Below are 18,484 nucleotides of genomic sequence, written 5' to 3' on the forward strand. Positions count from 1 at the left end.
ATAAATAAATAGCAAGCCCCTGATAGTGGGACCAATGGCTCTTTCTATATCCTGTGATACCTGTAAATTTAGGACTTTGGCTTATAAAAAGTTCTATGTAAGCAAGAATGTTGGATAAACTTTTTTTTAAGTGTTTAACCAATACTTGACAGTGCCATTCTTTAGAATTTCTTATTTTTTCCACAGGAAGTTTTAGGGTACAAAGTGGACTATCACGTATCCCTGTATATTGTGGCTGTACTAGAGTATATCTCAGCTGATATTTTGAAGTTGGCTGGTAATTATGTTTTTAATATCCGACATTATGAAATATCTCAGCAGGACATTAAAGTATCAATGTGTGCAGATAAGGTAAGTGTTAAAAGGTTTTTAAACTTAACTTGAATAATAGTGATTATATGTCACTTCTACCTCTTTTTTATACATATTTATATTAGTAATTTTATAATTCCTGGTATTGGAAGACAGAAAAATACTGACTTATTAGACAAGCCATGATATTTTCAGGATTTTTAGCATATGACATGGTAGGAATCCCCCCCCCCATTAAGAATCTTTTACCTACAAGAGAAACATCTAAAGCCTCAGACCAATTTAAGAAAAATAATTTGAATTTTATCTTTTTAGACAGAAAATATAAAGAAAATATATACAGAGCATTCAAATACTTTTAAGTATAAGTAATTTTGAAAAATTTACATTGGTTTCAGAGGTAGACAGCAAAAGACTGCAATGCCAGTGTTTCTTCCTTCTGATACTTTTTTTGTTGATTACTTTGCTTTGCTTCCTGGCTGTAAGCCACTGGGGAAGAAACTGAGTCTCTCCTTTTTTTCCTCTCTCTTCCTTTTCTTTCCTTTCTACTACTTTTTTTTTTTTTTTTTTACCTTTTCAAGTCAACATTTTTGGGTATCTGTCAATGTGCCAGTCACTGTCCTAAGCATTAATGATACAACATTAAACAAGATAGTATTAGAATAATAAATTCCTTTGTTAGAAGGAATCTATCTTAGAAATAAAAATATTGTAAAAAAAAATAATTGCATCACAGTGTGATTAAAAACTATTATAAGTCAAAGGTGCAATGGAGAAAGTAGTTACCTCTGGCATGGGACAAGCCAGGAACACTTCATAGAGAGGTTGCCTAAGCTAGACAACTAAGGGTGAATGACCCCAGAACCACATGCCAGTGATTCTTCACTTCAACTGTAAATCAGAATTACCAGAAAGAGTACTGATGCTTGCTTGCATCTTCCTCCTAGAAGTTCTGATATACTTGACCTGGGTTAAGACTCTAAGCCTCAGTATATCTTGAAAGCATCCCAGGTGATTCTGATACGCAGTTATGGTTGAGATCTGCTCTACTCTGCCGTGGTCTCAAATATGATTTTTCACTTGAATTTCGTAGTAGAAATTCCTTGATACTTCCATTTTGACTTCTAAAATTATGATTGCATGCTTTTAAAAATTTTTCTATCTCAGACTTTTAGAAAAGTTGCAAATACAATAAAAGGTACTCCCCTGTGCCCTGAATCACTTGAGAGTAATTTGCCAACATAGTTTACAAACAGAAACATTCTTCTGCATACTCACAATATGACAATCAAAATCCAAAAAGTTAACTTTGATACATTATACTATCTAACTTTCAGACCCCATTCAAGTTTTGCCAGTCATCCCAGTTGATGTCCTTTATAGCAAAATGATCTAGTGTAGAATTAGTCATGTATCATTAAGTCTGGAATTGTTCTTCATTCTTCTTTAACTTTTATGGTCTTGATACTTTTGAGGATTACATTAGTTATTATTTAAAATGTCCCTTACTGGGACACTTGGGTGGCTCGGTCGATTAAATTGACTCAAGACTCATGATTTTGGCTCAGGTCTTGATCTCAGGGTCATGAGTTCAAGCCCTGCATTGAGCTTAAAAAAAAATGTCCATTACTTTAGTTTTTTCTGATATTTTCTTTTTCATTATGCATCTTTGGCCAGGAATATCATAGAAGTAATGCTGTACTCTTTTCATTGTATTTCTCATATGGCACACAATTTTGATATGTCCCATTACTGGTGATGTTCTTTTTAATCACTTTGTTTAAGGGGTTGTCTTCTAGGCTTCTCTGCCTTAAAGTACTATGTAATTAATAAATATTTTGTGGAATATTTTGGGATTGTGAGTATCTTGTTTCTCATTGCACTTGAAATTTATTTGTTTATTTTAATATAGATTCATGGATTCTTATTTAATATGCTATCCATTATTTCACTATTTATTTTGGTATTCAAATTGTCCCAGATTTGGCCAATGGAAGCTTCTTTAAGTTGGCTTCTCTGTCTGTATCATTCTTTGGACACTTTCTTTTGACAGAAAATGTTCTAGGTTAAACTTTTGTTTACATGCTGCTCAAGCCTGGGATTAGTCATTTTCTAAAAACTCTGGGTTTCTTTTAGTGGAGAATAGTATTTAGAAACCAAGAGCTGGATGCTAGATAAGCTCACTGCTATTAGAGTGTACATGTTCTGGTCTCTAGAGGCCAGAATTGGGGTGTGTGTGTGTGTGTGTGTTTATACGTTATATGTACATATACACATCTATATTTCTTATCTATCTTTTTGTTATGGAAGCCCAAGAAAACTAATACAGGTGTGTACTTTCACAAGTTATTTTCCAACATAGGTGATAAGTTAGCACCAACCTACATTTAGGTGGAGGTGGATCTATAAGGCAGATGGTAATCCAGTTTGCTTAGAAGATAGTATTTTATTTACCTATTTCTGACTTAGTAGAACAATTTTGTGAAACCTGTTGCTTTACCGTTCTCTCAGGCTTATGCTTCTAACTCAAGGACTACCCTGTGTCTACCAAAAAAAAAAAAATTATAGATCTTTATATGAATTCACAGATCTCTCCAATCCAAAACTAATACCATAGAGTTCATTTTAGCCTCCCCTTTTCATATTTGTAATTACCTTGTTTGACAGAAATCTGGCTCCAATTTTTGTTACTATATTTTCTTATTTGAACAGTTCTTCTGTATGTAACTAATCTTTTTTTTTTTAATGGGTATCATATGCTAGGTTAAAGATACCTCTCTCTTTTTTTTTTTTTTAATATTTTATTTATTTACTCATGAGAGACACAGAGAGAGAGGCAGAGATATTAGCAGAGGGAGAAGCAGGCTCCCTGCGGGGGGGGCCGATGTGGGAATCGATCCCAGGACCCTGGGATCACAACCTGAGCCAAAAGCAGACACTTACCTGCTGAGCCACCCAGGCGTCCCTGTAGCCAATCTCCTAATAGTCCTCTCTTCCTGCAATGTTCTAAGCGCCTTCTTTAACTGCTTAACAGCACTTGCTGGTATAGTAAATATGCAGTAGAAAAACATCACACTATGCTCTATCATGTGCTTTTACAATAGTGTCCTTATATTTTTCTCCCAAGTGCATACACCTTTCCTTACACTAGGACAAGGGACTAATACCATTTTGAATGCCTACTATTTGCCAGACATAGTAGTATGCATTTTATGTACATTACCTCATTGAATTTTTTCATCAGTTACATTTTACATAGAAGGAATCTGCTTTCAAAAGAATAAATAACTTGTCTGTAATCACAGGTGAGTAATGGTTGAACCGGGATTTTGGCTCAGATTGTTGTCCTTCAAAGGTATGCTCTTTTTTGCTATTATATATGTGTGTTTATGTGTGTGTGTATGTATATACACACATATATATGTATACACACACATATATTTCACTATTAGGTTTATTTTATTTCCATATTTATTTATGTTTGCATATCTAGTTTTATTTGAACATTTTTTTCCTCCAACCTTTCATATTTCTCTTATTTCAATTATATAAATTAGCTTATAATGCACACAACTCTCATTGTTTAATAATGTTTTAATTCTAAGTACCTTGAGACCATTTTATAAAAGTTCAGAAAATAAATTTCTACATTATCGATTTATATTTCTCAGGTTTTGATGGACATGTTTGATCAGGATGACATAGGTTTGGTTTGTCTTTGTGAAGATGAACCTAGTTCTTCAGGTGAATTAAACTACTATGACCTTGTTAGAACTGAAATTGCAGAAGAAAGGCAATATCTACGCGAACTAAATATGATCATAAAAGTGTTTCGAGAAGCCTTTCTTTCGGACAGAAATCTGTTTAAACCTTCTGTAAGTACCTTTTTGGTTTGAAATTCTGTACCCCAAAAGTTAAATAGGAGTTTAAAATCATAAATAGTAACTTTTTATGCTTTAAGAGTATGTAAAACAAAATATTCTATTATGTAATATTTATAATTTTTAAAATATGTGAATTGTTATACTATGTTAAGGGTAGTGACGTTTGAACATAGTGAAAAAGAAAAAGATGTATGGTCTAGAAAATAAAGACTTAATGCACTCATTAAGTACTTTTGGTAAGTACTTTAAGGCACTAGTTTAAAGTTTTAACATGGAACTTTTTGAGAAAAAAATTCATGCAGAGTGCCATGTAAACAAAGGCGGAGCTGCTCTATTGGAAAATGGATTTAGGAGTGGTGGGAATAGGATGGGAGCCTTGTCCTTCTTTTTCTTAACCTCTGCAGCTTCTAAAGTCAACTTAAGGAGTCCAGCTATACAAATATTGTCTTTTAAAAAGTTTTTCTTTCCTTCTTTATCCCATGATTTATTTTTCCTTAGATGTCTCTGTGTCTGCCCTTCACTTTAAATACTCAGCCATTTTTCTACCTCCTGACTTCCTCCCTCAAATAACTATTACATGAGTGAATGTGCAGACACAGCTGGCTGAGTGTTTAAGATTAGGAAGTGATTTAGCCTCTTTGATTCTTTTCCAAAAGCATGAATTTCGGTGATAATGTAAGGTTTTTTAGTAGGCTTCTATCCTTTTTTTTTTTTTTTTTTTTGTATATATGGCTAGCTTAATGTTTTATAGCAACTCCCACTAGACACACTGCTTTAAGTAATCAGCATTTTGTCATTTTCAAAGTACTGCCTATTTTATGTCACCCTTATAACACTCCTCTGAGATAGGTAAGGCAGATATTATCATCTCTACCTTAACTGGTGAGGAAATTGACACAAAATGGTTATGACTTGGTAAGTTAGTTATAGAGGTTGAACTTCAACTTGAGTTCTTTTATACCACAGTCTAATAGAATTCTAAGAATAAAAACCTAACAGATGCTGGTAGCTGATTTTGTCTTCTTTGCCTTTTCTTTGTCCCATTAGTTTTCATTCCTCAGGAATTAATTTTTATGGGATCTCTTTTCATTGAATTAGTGCTGATTTGATAGAAAATTTCTATTATGATACTAATGGTCAAGAGAAAGAGAGAATTCCTTTTTTTTTTCTTTCTTTGTATCTATTGTACCTTTTTTTTTTTTTTAAGATTTTGTTTATTTATTCATAGAGACACACAGAGAGAGGCAGAGACACAGGCAGAGGGAGAAGCAGGCTCCCTACAGGAAGCCCGACGTGGGACTTGATCCTGGGTCCCCAGGATCACACCCCAGGCTGCAGGTGGCGCCAAACTGCTGCACCACCGGGGCTGCCCCTCTGTTGTACCTTTTTAAACTTTTTTTAGCATTTAGATATGGATTCGCTATATTTAGTGTATTTTTAGTCTCAAAAGACTATGAATTTTGAGATAGAGACCATCTAAGATCAGAGCATAGTACTCAGCAAATATTTGATAAAGGAATGAGTCATTTAAAACTAATCTTCATTTATTCTTTTAGACTCTACCCCTTTGTCTTCAAAAAGCTCACATTTGTGGAGGGCCTAATATATGCCAGGAGCAGTTCGTAGAAGTCACCTCATTTAATCCTGCTAAGAACCTTATGAAGGTAGATATTGGTGTACCAGCTGTGTGACCTTGAGCAAATTACTTAACTGCTCTGAGCTAGTTTCCTCATTTGTAAAAATGAGGATGATGACAGTATATAATAAGGCTATTATGAAATTACGTTATAATAGTGTCTAAGACCTAATAAGTGACTTAATCCAGAGTCATTTATCTAACAGGTGAGGGGCCAAGGTACATGCTTATATCTACCAGGTTCCACAGCCTGTGATGTTTCTATTATGAAGATGGAAAAATGAATGAAAGTTGGCCATAACCAGCATCATCAGTCATATGGTCTATCTGTGTCCAGAGGATTTAACATTTCTTAATCCAGATTTAATTCACACATGGAAGCTTGAATGAAGTCTTAATTCCTCCTCAAATTCAGGAGAAAGGCCACAAATTGTGAAACTGGATTGTATCTGGAGGAGTCAGATTTTGAACCCAGCTTTTGTTATTAACCAACTCTATAAGACCTTGATCAAGATTTGTAGCTTCTTAGCTAATTTTAAAATACTCAAATGCCAGGATTCTTTATGTAAGGAGTTGCTTAGATTTATCCACAATATGAGATTTTAGAATTGCTGAACAAAACTATCTACAATCTTATTTCTGAGTAAATTTACTGTTTGTAATCCAAGAGGTTTTTTAAATTTCACTTTTCTGTATTCATGATGGACTTTTGCTTTGTTGTAGAATATATTATATGTCTTGGAATGTAATAGTATGTAATTGGATGAAAATATACCTTTAACACTTACATTACTTATATTTAGCATTTTTAAAAGATTTTATTTAATTTAGTCATAAGAGACAGAGAGAGAGAGAGAGAGAGAGAGATACATAGGCAGAGGGAGAAGCAGGCTCCATGCACGAAGCCAGATATGGGACTCAATCTCGGGACTCTGCGATCACGCCCTGAGCCAAAGGCAGACGCTCAACCACTGAGCCACCCAGGCGTCCCTATATTTAGCCTTTTTAAAAATATATTTAGCATTTTTTAAACTTCAACTTCACGTCTTAACCTTTCTTTTCTTTTTTTTCAGGATATTGACAGAATTTTCAGTAACATTTCAGATATACACGAATTGACTGTGAAACTTCTAGGTTTGATTGAAGACACAGTGGAAATGACTGATGAAAGCAGTCCTCATCCCTTAGCTGGCAGCTGTTTTGAAGATTTGGCAGAGGTAAGTTTACAAAACTACTTTGTAATTCTCATTAAAGTCCTAAATGGTGTATTAAGAAATTTAGTAAGATACTCTTTGTGAAAATTAGAGGACATTGCTGACTGCTATAAAACAATACTTAAGGTTTAGCCAGTAGCAAACTAAAATTACATTGTCTATATTTTTAATGACACTTACTTTATGGTGTATTTATAATAATATTTATAGTGAAAGTTGATTGAGTAGTAGCATTTAGGATTTTTTTTAATGCACGCACATTAAAATGAAAGAAAATAAATTTTACTGACCATTAACTGTTTAACTTTTGTAGATTTTTGTCTTAATTTCCAAAAATTGGAAAGGTTATATTTTAATTTTTTTCCGCAAAGTGAAAATCATTTTGTCATTTTTTTAAAAAGATTTTATTTATTTATTCATGATAGACACAGAGAGCGAGAGAGGCAAAGACACAGGCAGAGGAAGAAGCAGGCTCCATGCAGGGAACCTGATGCGGGACTCAATCCCGGGACTCTGGGATCACACCCTGGGCCAAAGGCGGGCACCAAACCATTGAGCCACCTAGCCATCCCTATTTTGTCTTTTAAGTGATTGTAAAAGTAATATAACTCGTTGTAAAAATATTCAGAAAGATAGAGGCAAATATAAATATAATGAAAATCACTCAATTTTGCAACAACCAGAGATAACTTATCCTTACAACATATATTATTTAATCCTTAAATATATTTTTCTACTTATAGATATAAACCTGTTTGTTTACCAAAACAGACTATTTTCTCCTGTTCTCAACATATCATGAGAATTCTTCATGTTAATAAATAGACCTCCACACAATTTTTTTAATATATTGAAGTTCAGTTGACCTACAGTGTTATATTAGTTTCAGGTGTGTAACATGGAAATCCAATAATTCAGTGTTCACTGCCATATGTGTAGTTACCATCTGTCACCATACGACATTGTTACAGTATTATTGATTATATTCCCTGTGTTGTGCTTTTCATGTAATTTACTCACTACAAGTTTGTACCTCTAATCCCTTCACCTGTTTCATCCACTTCTGCCCCTCCTTCAACAGTTTTTGAAGTCTAAATTAGTCCATGTTATATAAAGACATCATAACATATTTTAACTCCTTACTGTTAATAAACATGTAGGTTGTTTCCATTTTTCGTTATTGTAAATAATATTGCAACAAATATATTTCTACTGTCTTCATAGTCTAATAATTATTTTAGAATATATTCCTAGAAGTGGCATTGTAGTCTTAAAGATGAGGAAATTTTTAGAACTTTGAAACATTTTGCCAGATTTACTTCTAGATAAACGCTGATATATGCTGCTCTTTTTCCCCACCCTTTCACTAACTCTAGGTGTTATTCTATTCATTTTTGCCAGTCTAATGAGAAAAAAAAAGCTTTTATTTTTAAACTAATCATATTGAACATCTTTGTATTATAATCATTGGCCATTTTTTATTGCTTTTGGAAAACAGAGTTTTAAAAGTACTTTCTTCAGTTTTCATGTAAAAGATTTCCCAGTTTTATAATCTTTGCTTATATTTTTTTAAAATATAGATCACTTTTATTACATCCATTTTAGAGACAATGAAAATGATAGTATAGAAGTATTCAGTTACTGATACCTAAGCAAAATATTCAGCCTTGATTCTTATTAGCAAGTTTTTGTATCTTAGTGTATTAATCTGTAACCTAGTTGTTTCCTGTTCTTTTAAAGATATCATGGTTCAAACACAATGTGTTTTCTAATTTTTATTTTGTTTTTTACTGTGATAAAATATATATTACACATTTTGTAAGATTTGCCATTTTAACCATTTTTAAGTTTATAATTCAATGGCATTAATTAAATTCACAATGTTATATGACCATTACTGCTATCTTTTTCCAAAACTTTTTTATCACCCCAAATAGAAACTCTGCACTCATTAAGCATTAACTCCCTATTCTTCCCTCTCCCTAACACCTGGTAACTTCTAATCTACTTTCTTTATATATGAATTTGCTGGTTCTAGGTACTCGATATAAGTGGAATCATAACAGTATTCTCTTGTGTTTGCTTATTTTACTTAACATGTTTTCAGGGTTCATACATCATAGTATGTATCAGAACTCCATCCATTTCCATGGCTGAATAATATTCCATTGTATATCTATATATCTATATCACATTTTGCTTATCCATTTATTTGGTGGATGGACACATGGCTATTGTGAATAATGCTGCAGTGAACACTAGCATACGAATATCTGCTTGAGTCTCTCTGTTTTCAATTCTTTGGGGTATATATACAGTGGTAGAATTGCTGGGTCATGGGGCAATTTTTTGTTTAGCTGCCAAACTGTTTTCCATAGGGCTACATACACCATTTTATATTCCCACTGGCAGTAGATGAGGATTTCAGTTTCTCTACTTCTTTACCAATACTTGTTATTTTCTGAAAAACAATGTATTTTTAAAATATGAAAATGAAACAAGTCCCTTAGTTGTAACTAAACATTGGGGGTATTGATTATTGTCAAATAATAGGAATTTATTTAAATATAAACATTTATGAAATATGGGAAATTTCTGTATTATCATTTTATGTTTATTAATCTTTGCTTTTTCTAATTTTGAAAAGTGTAGAGTGGATAAAACAGTGGTACCAGATTTTGCTTCCTTTGAAAGTACCTTAAGTGTAAACTCGTTTCAACCTAAGCTTACCTAGGTTGAAATTTCAAATCCCAGCCTTGTTTTACTAATAAATACTCTTCATTTACTGGGAGTAAATGTGCATAGCATTTTAGTAATTTGATAACTTATGACCACAAATTCAGTGACCTATTTTAAGACTTTAAGACCTTGTCATCTATCACTGAAGGTCATTACTTACACTTTAAAAGATTTCCTACTTATTGTTTGCCTTCTGAAAGTAGAGAACAAAAAGTTGTGAAATTAGTTGAGGAGTTGAATAAAAATTTGCCATTAAGTAATCTGCCATGTTAGTAGAAAAGATGTTCTTTTAAACCTAACATATTCTCCTTTTTTAAAAAAATAGGAGCAAGCATTTGATCCTTATGAAACATTATCACAGGACATTCTTTCTCCAAAATTTAATGAACATTTCAGTAAGCTGATGGCCAGACCTGCAGTGGCTCTACACTTTCAGGTAAACTCAAATTGAATGTTCTTTTTTTTAATAAAGCAGCTAAAATATCTCACCATCTTATCTAGAATTGTAAATTCTAGAATTCTTTCATAAAGCACATGATGAAATAATTCTCCAGTCCTTCAAAATCTGTTCATTGTAAGCTTGTAATAGATTATCTTCTGTTTTTTTGTTTTGAGTTCTTTCAGTCATTCCTTAATGTAGAAATCTTTTATAGAATATTATTGCACATACTAATTGGCTACAAGAATCTGGCACATTCTAGATCTGGGATATAGAGATCAATATGCAGAGCTATTTCAGGAGCTAGAACAGAAATCATAAAGAGTGGAGAATATCCTCATTTACTATCCATATTGACTTCTCTACCAGGCCTGGAATTTAAAAGAGATAAATATATTAATGGGGACTATGCAAGTTAGTTGGTTCAGTAATACAGTTAAATGAAATGAAAGAAAGTGGGGAGACAAAATTACATTAACACCCAAAAGTTATGTTGGCATTTATCCTTAACTACTTACTGCTGTGGAAACTTCCTGCATCTCTACTGGCTTTTCTCCCATAGCAAAAGAACATGGTCTTGATTGTCCTAACACAAGCAAATAAATAAACAAAACCTTTCTTCACTCTAGCTGTTTCCCCCTTTCATTTTTTCCATTTTTCGCCAGTTATCTTCATATTGCTTTTTACCATTCTTTATCAAACTGCAACCTTCTGTTTTCTGATCAGGATATAACATTAGAAACTGCCCCTGCAAATAAACTTAACTGCCGAGTCCAGTGGATATTTCAATTTCATATTAATGCCTGTGGTATTTGTTCATGCCCTGCTTGTCCTTTTAGCTCTCATGGTACTTTCTCCTAATTTTCATCTTCTTTAGTTTCTTCTTTGTCTCCTTAATTACAGGTCTTCTCCAATTTCTATTATCAGCCCCTGCTTTTCTGCCCCTCTGTACTCTCCTTGGATAACTTTATCCGTACATTCTGCTTTAGCTATTGCATATATGCTGGTGACTTCCTATTTGTATTTTCATGCCTTAACTCTCTTATGAGCACTGTGTGTGTATATATACTTTCATATAACTAGCTGCCCCTTGAACTAATTCACTTGAATATCCCACAAGCATTTCAAGTGTAACATGTTCAAAGCTGAACTTACCGTCTTCTTTCTGCCTTCTTTACTGTGAATTCCCATTATTGTCTTCTACTGTACTCAATAACTTGTCAACTTGGAATAAAAATTATACCTAATTTTCAAAATTTACGTCAATGAAGGAATAATTTTCTTAAGCTAAATCTTATATATTCATATAAACCATAAAGTAAATCCTGATTAAATAGGACAATGTATCTATAAGATCTTCGCATAATCATGCCAAACTCATTTGTACTGTATTAACTTTAAAAATATCCATTCAATGTGAGGTGAAGAAGATAATGCTTCATTAAAAAAATATATAAAACAAACTTCTTTAGAAGATATATAGCACACTTTGAGAATGAGCTTTGGAGTGAGAACTTCTGGCTTCGGGCCAATCAGTAATTATGTTTTTCAGAGCAAGTCACTTAACCTTAGAGACTTAGTTTGCTCATTTGTGAAATGATGATGATTATAGTTTTTGTGAATATCAAATGAGAATATGCTAAGCACATTTAGCATATATTAAAATACTCATTCACTTGTTTTATTTATAGTTCTTACACTGTAAATACACATCGCATTAGCATTTTAGAATACACTTTAATAGCCATTTCAGTGCCAATTAACAATATAAATGATCTTTGTAGACTTAATTTTAAAGTTTCATCTTGGGGGATCCCTGGGTGGCGCAGTGGTTTGGCGCTTGCCTTTGGCCCAGGGCGCGATCCTGGAGACCCGGGATCTAATCCTACATTGGGCTCCCGGTGCATGGAGCCTGCTTCTCCCTCTGCCTATGTCTCTGCCTCTCTCTCTCTGTGACTATCATAAATAAATAAAAATTTAAAAAAATAAATAAATAAAGTTTCATCTTGGTTCCAGTTAAAGTATTATATGTAAAATATATAAAGATATATCTAGAGGGATTCGCATCACTATCTTTAATCAAATGATGAAAGAAATTAATCTTCAGGAAAATAATTTGACTGGACATATGGAAACAAGTCCATTGAACAACTTTTTTTTTAGATTTTATTTATTTATTTGAGAGAGAAAGAGAGCATGAGTGGGGATGGGGAGGGGCACCAGGAAATGGAGAAGCAGACAGCCTGCTGAGCAGAGGGGCTGATGTGGGGTTCAATCCCAGGACTCCAGGATCATGACCCGAGCTGAAGGTAGACACTTAACCAGCTGAGTCACCCAGGTGCCCTCATTGAACAAATTATAATTTAACTTCAGTTAACAATTTATGAGGATTATGGGAGTATTTGCCATTCTTAAAAGAATCCTCACTTTTAAGAAATATCATATGACAGTCTTTCCTTATATATTACTGTTGTGTCTATTTATCTGATGAGAAATACTAGTTTAAATAAGTCAGTGTTAATGACATTTAAAATCAATATGAATGACCTTTAAATCTCTTACACATTCTAGAAAATCATTTATAGATGATTAATTTTGAACACTGGGATATACCTACCCCTAGATATACACACAAAGGTTTTCCAGCTCTTTAAGGAAATCAGTTTCTAGCCTGCTTTCTACCTTGTGTTTGTTTTTGCGTTCTCTTTTCCAACTTCTCTTACACATTATGCCTTGCCATATTGAATTTCCCATTATGCATTAATCCAAGGTATAAAAACCTATAGGGTCCCAACCAGGGGGAACAAAAAACTTGCTCTTGAAGGAGAGTTCATTGAGTGCAAAGTAAAAGAGTTTTTAAAAGCAGGATGTGGGGTAACTATGTTAAAAATAAAAACTTAGTAGCTAAAATGTCATATCATATCTAACTCTATGTCTTGAGAAACAAAGGATTAAGTGAGATCATTGTTAGAAGAGTGAATATTTTTTTTAAAAGTACCTCATCATTCATTGGACATTGGAATGAAGGAGAGAGTAGGTTTGTGAAGTTCTCATACCTGGGGGTACAATGTTAGAAGCAGTTATAGATTCTTCCAGATGCTTCCTATACTTTAGGCTGTGACATTAATGTGTATACTTGAGTTTAAGAATGAAGTTAGACTTTCTGTGGAAGTTGTCTGATCTAGCTCTCTATTTTGACAGTGAAAATTGGCTTTGTCAATGTAATTACGACAGGCATTTTTCATAAAATAAATAAGCTAGATCTGAAGTTTAATCATTGTTTGGTGAAACATATTTAAATTACATCTACAATATACAGCATCCCCCAAAATATATCCTTCATAACTATTTAAACTTAAAACATTTCAAATGATGATGTAAAAATATACAAGAGGTTACATAGCTTTCAAAATTCTTTTAGGATATGGGGAAGCCAAAACATTTGAGGAAAAGTTGTATAAGACTACTGTGAAAGTTATTTTGGCTGTATAAAAGAAGTAATGAAATGTATATACCTATCAAATAACTTAAAGGAGGAAAAAGCCCTTCATTTTATGGCACTTTAATTTTCATGTAGAACATGCTTTCCATTTTAGTTTTGGTTAAGTCTGTATCGTGTATTTTTATGTTATTTCTGTTAGGCGTTGTTATTATATATTCTTGATACCAGTGATATACAGTTACATCTTTTTGCTTTGCAGTCCATTGCTGATGGTTTTAAAGAGGCAGTTCGTTACGTCCTTCCACGCCTTATGCTAGTGCCTGTTTATCATTGTTGGCACTATTTTGAATTATTAAAGGTAAGGTGAAGGCTTCCTGAGCCAAAAGTACTTGGATTTATGAGACTTAAGAACTAGTTTTTGATCTGGTCATATTATTTTTAATGCTTTTTATTCATAAATATAAAGTAATTCAAATGTCTACCTTCTTTTTTTTTTTTTTTTTTAATTTTTTTTTTTTATTTACTTATGATAGTCATACAGAGAGAGAGAGAGAGAGGCAGAGACACAGGCAGAGGGAGAAGCAGGCTCCATGCACCGGGAGCCTGATGTGGGATTCGATCCCGGGTCTCCAGGATCGCGCCCTGGGCCAAAGGCAGGCGCCAAACCGCTGCGCCACCCAGGGATCCCGTCCACCTTCTTTTCCATGGAAAAAAGCCTGTTATTTTCTTCATATTATCTCAGAGTAGTAGATAGAGGAAAGTATGTCTTTATCTGTCATTTCATAATGTAGAATTTCAAAGTATTAATATAGAGTTTACTTTTTTCTTTAATTTTTGGAGGCAACAGTGTTTTAAGTCTTTAGGTAAGTAGTTAATAACTGTTATGCATAGCAGTCAGTGGTCTAGATTTCCATCTTGTTTTAACTTATTAAGAAAAGCACTTTTAAGTCTGACTTTTTTTTTTTTTAAACAATGCAGTATAGTATTCTTCCTCTCTTAGCGAGGACCCAAGCAACATGTAACAAAATATTATGGTAAAACTTGAACCCTTTATACTTACTTATTTAGTAAAGATTTTCTTTGAGAGAAAGAGCACAAGTGCAAGCGAGAGGAAGAGCAGAGGAAGAGGGACAAGCAGATTCTATGCTGAGTGTGGAGTCTGACTTAGCGCTTGGTCTCACAACTCTGTAATCATGATCTGAGCAGAAATCAAGAATTGGATGCTTAACTGACTGAGGCATCTGGATGCCCCATAATTTCAAAATATCTTGCTCAGTAAAACGTTCTACAACTTTTAAAATTGGTTTTTAGAAGCTAGGCATCTTTCCACCTGAGTATTTTGTACCTCTCCTTTAGGATACCAAGTTGTTGGTTTTAGACAACTCGTTCAGACTTTTTTCATCTAACTCTTTAGTAATAATATTAAAGTTAGGATAACTCTGTATATTGTAGGCACGTAGATAAGGAATTCATTTGGTGATTTCTAATGAATAGCTATCAATAATTTTTTTGAAGCCTTATTACCCATAATGTGTGACGCTGAAGCTCACTAGCTTTTGAGCACAAATAGGTGAACAACTTGATTCTGAATATCTATGGAGACTAAAGGATCCATAAAGAACTCATAAAAATGATTGTAGGCTTCATATGAATAATACATTGGCTGTCCCAGATGTATGTTAGGATTTCTAAAATTTTTAGGATGATGTCTAATTGTAAGTCCTATTATTAGTCTTATAATTGCCTTCAAATCTATGCCAACATTTAAAAATCCTGGTTTGACTTTATAATTGAAGCTTATTTTTATCCGTCTGGATGATTGGTTTTAAAATCTTCAGTGTTGATCTTAAAACTACTATGTCTGCATCTAAGATCAGGACATTAACTATGATAGCCTAACTCATCCTGAGGCCTTAGCTACTTCGCCACCAATTAAATACTGGACTCTGTGTCCTCTTAATCATAATTGGGACTAGTAGTTGGTCAGCTAATTAAAGAATCACGAGGCACCTGGGTGGCTCAGTTGATTAAGCCTCTGCCTTTGGCTCTGGTTGTGATCCCAACATCCTGGGATTGAGCTCCCTGTCAAGCTCCCTGCACTGAGCAGGAAGCCTGCTTCTCCCTCTCCCTCTCCCTCTCCCTCTCCCTCTGCCTCTCCCTCTCCCTCTCCTCTCCCTCTCCCTCTCCCTCTCCCTCTCCCTCTCCCTCTCCCTCTGCCTCTCCCTCTGCCTCTGCCTCTGCCTCTGCCTCTCTCTCTCTCTCTCTCTCTGTGTGTGTGTGTGTGACTATCATTAAAAAAAAAAAAAATTAGTTCTGACTGTGATACTATTGGTTTTTTAAAATATTAATTTATTTGTAGTTGTAAAATATATATAACATGAAACTTAACATCTTAACTGTTTTAAGTATACTGTTCAGTAGTGTTAAATATATTGTTATGCATGCAATGTGACTAGACAATTTGGGTTGCTTCTACTTTTTGACTGTTGTAAATAATGCTGCTATGAATATGGGTATACAAATATCTCCTTGAGAACTTGCTTTCAATTCTTTTGGATATGTACCCAGGAATTGCTGAATCAAATGGTAATTCTATTTTTAATTTTTTGAGGAAACACTGTACTTTTTTCCATAGCACTATACCATTTGACATCTCCACCGACAATGCAGAAGCATTCCAGTTTCTCTACATCCTCAACAACTCTTGTTATTTTATGTATTTTTGGTTTTTGAGAGTAGCCATCCTGCTGGATGTAAAGTTATATTTCATTGTGGTTTTGTTTTGTATTTCTCTAATGATTAGTGATGGTGAGCATCTCTTCATGTGCTTGTTAATCATTTTGTAAGTTCCTGGGGAAAATATCTATTTAAGTCCTTTGCTATGTTGGGGGGTTTTTTGTGAGGTTTTATCATTTTATATATTCTGGATATTAATATATTGTCATATATATCAGTTGCAAATATTTTCTTCCATTTCTGTAGATTGCCTTTTTGTGATATTCTTTGGCTCAAGTACTTACCCAAAAGAAATTTCATTTCATGTTAAGCTTACTTTGGATAAGAACTGTAAGAAATAAGGCTCGACCAGTGTAACTTAAGGCTGCCACATTACTTAGGGAATAGAAAGTACAATCCTGGAGCAGGTTTAAGCCTATTTTAATCTGAAGTATTTGTTCAGTCATATACCAAGGAGGATTTACTTGTGGACACAGCATTTAAATATTATTCAAGTTTTATTTCCCAGAACCAGAATTTATGATAAACAAGGTAGAAAAATTACTACATAATGAAAAATTATAGCATATTACATGCAGTTTGCTTGAAATTATTTTATAGTACATTGTTGAATTATTGTTATTCATAGCAGTACTTTAAAGTTCATCTTATGGGTAATATATTTTTTGTTTTTTTCAAATTTATCCCTTTTTAAAAGATTTATTTGTTTAGTTTAGAGAGAGAATGAGAGTGAACAAGGGGGATGGGGCAGAGGGAAAGAGAAACTCAAACAGACTCCATGCTAAGTGCTCAGAGCCCAGCTAAGGGACTTGATCCCACTACTGTGAGATCACGACTAAGAGTTGGGTACTCAATCGACTGTACTACCCAAGCATTCCTCAAATTTAATCCTTCTGAGGCTGATCATAAAGTACTTTCATTTTGTGTTTCTTCCTCAGATAAATTATAGATTTTTTCTTAATGTATATTTAATCCTTATATAAGAGGAACAAAAAAAAAGACAATTCATTTCATGATTCATAAGTGACTTTATAATATACTTATTACATTTAAATTCCACCATATTCTATATTTATCCTTCTGTTGATAAGAATATATCTGGTCTCTCAGTTGAGAATTGACATATTCAAGGCCTAGTAACTTTTTTTTTAAGATTTATTTATTTATTTGAGACAGTGTGGGGTGGGAAGTGCTGAGGGAAAGAATCTCAAGCAGAATGCCCACTGAATGTGGAGTCCGACACAGGCTCAGCCCCAGGACTCTGAGACCATGACTTGTGCTGAAACTGAGAGTCTGTTGCTTAACTGTCAAAGCTACCCAGGCACTTCTCAAGTAATATTCTTTAACTCTGGTCATTCCTTGGAAATTTAGTCATGAATAGAATAAAAATTGTCTTCTCAAAAGAACCTAATCCTTCTTAATTTAAAGCCTAACAGGAAAACCTATTAATAATAATTCTAAAGAGGTTCATTGGAAAGGATAAGCCAGTATTTCAATATGAGACAGTTGAGTTTCTTTATGTAATACTTTTACCTTTTACTTTGAGAACCATAGAGAAAAGTTATTAAAATAGTAGTGTGCTGCCTACACCTGGATTCACTAATTGAGATTATGTAACATTTGCTTTGTCACTGTTTTGTTCCTATGAGTGTATTATAATGTTAAGAGCTTAAAAAAAAAAAAGAAAAAGTTAAGAGCTTGATTTTTTTTTTTAAAGATTTTATTTATTTTTTCGTGAGAGAGGCACAGACATACGTGGAGAAGCAGGCTCTCTCTGGGGAGCCAAATGCAGGACCCAGTTCCAGGACCCTGGGATCACTACCCAAGCCAAAGGCAGACGCTCAACCAATGAGGCACCTTATGCCCTGAGAGCTTGATTCTTAAGGTTAAGCTCAGGTCATGATCTCATGGGCCGTGGGCTTGAGGCTGGCATTAGACTTCATGCTCAGCAGGGAGTCTGCTTGGGATTCTGTCTCTCCCCCTCCCCCTGCTCTCTCTCAAATAAATAAATCTTTTTTTAAAAGGTTGTCATAGTCCCTCTTGAAATTAATGTTCTGGCTATTGAAAAAGACTATAAGAAGT

At 33.8% G+C, this 18,484-nt stretch overlaps 1 protein-coding gene across 2 annotated transcripts in view; it reads left to right on the forward strand.

Moving 5' to 3' along the window:
* The window catches only part of SOS2 (SOS Ras/Rho guanine nucleotide exchange factor 2), a 79,543-nt gene that overhangs the window by 22,981 nt on the left and 38,078 nt on the right, over positions 1-18,484 (forward strand). For both annotated transcript variants that reach the window (XM_041758810.1, XM_041758812.1), the window contains exons 4-8: positions 187-351; positions 3,984-4,187; positions 6,906-7,049; positions 10,111-10,221; positions 13,926-14,024. In XM_041758810.1, coding sequence (XP_041614744.1) covers positions 187-351; positions 3,984-4,187; positions 6,906-7,049; positions 10,111-10,221; positions 13,926-14,024 — 723 coding nt within the window. The remainder of the gene's footprint in view (positions 1-186; positions 352-3,983; positions 4,188-6,905; positions 7,050-10,110; positions 10,222-13,925; positions 14,025-18,484) is intronic.

Source organism: Vulpes lagopus, chromosome 6 (assembly GCF_018345385.1).
Source record: "Vulpes lagopus strain Blue_001 chromosome 6, ASM1834538v1, whole genome shotgun sequence".
Classification (NCBI taxonomy): domain Eukaryota; kingdom Metazoa; phylum Chordata; class Mammalia; order Carnivora; family Canidae; genus Vulpes; species Vulpes lagopus.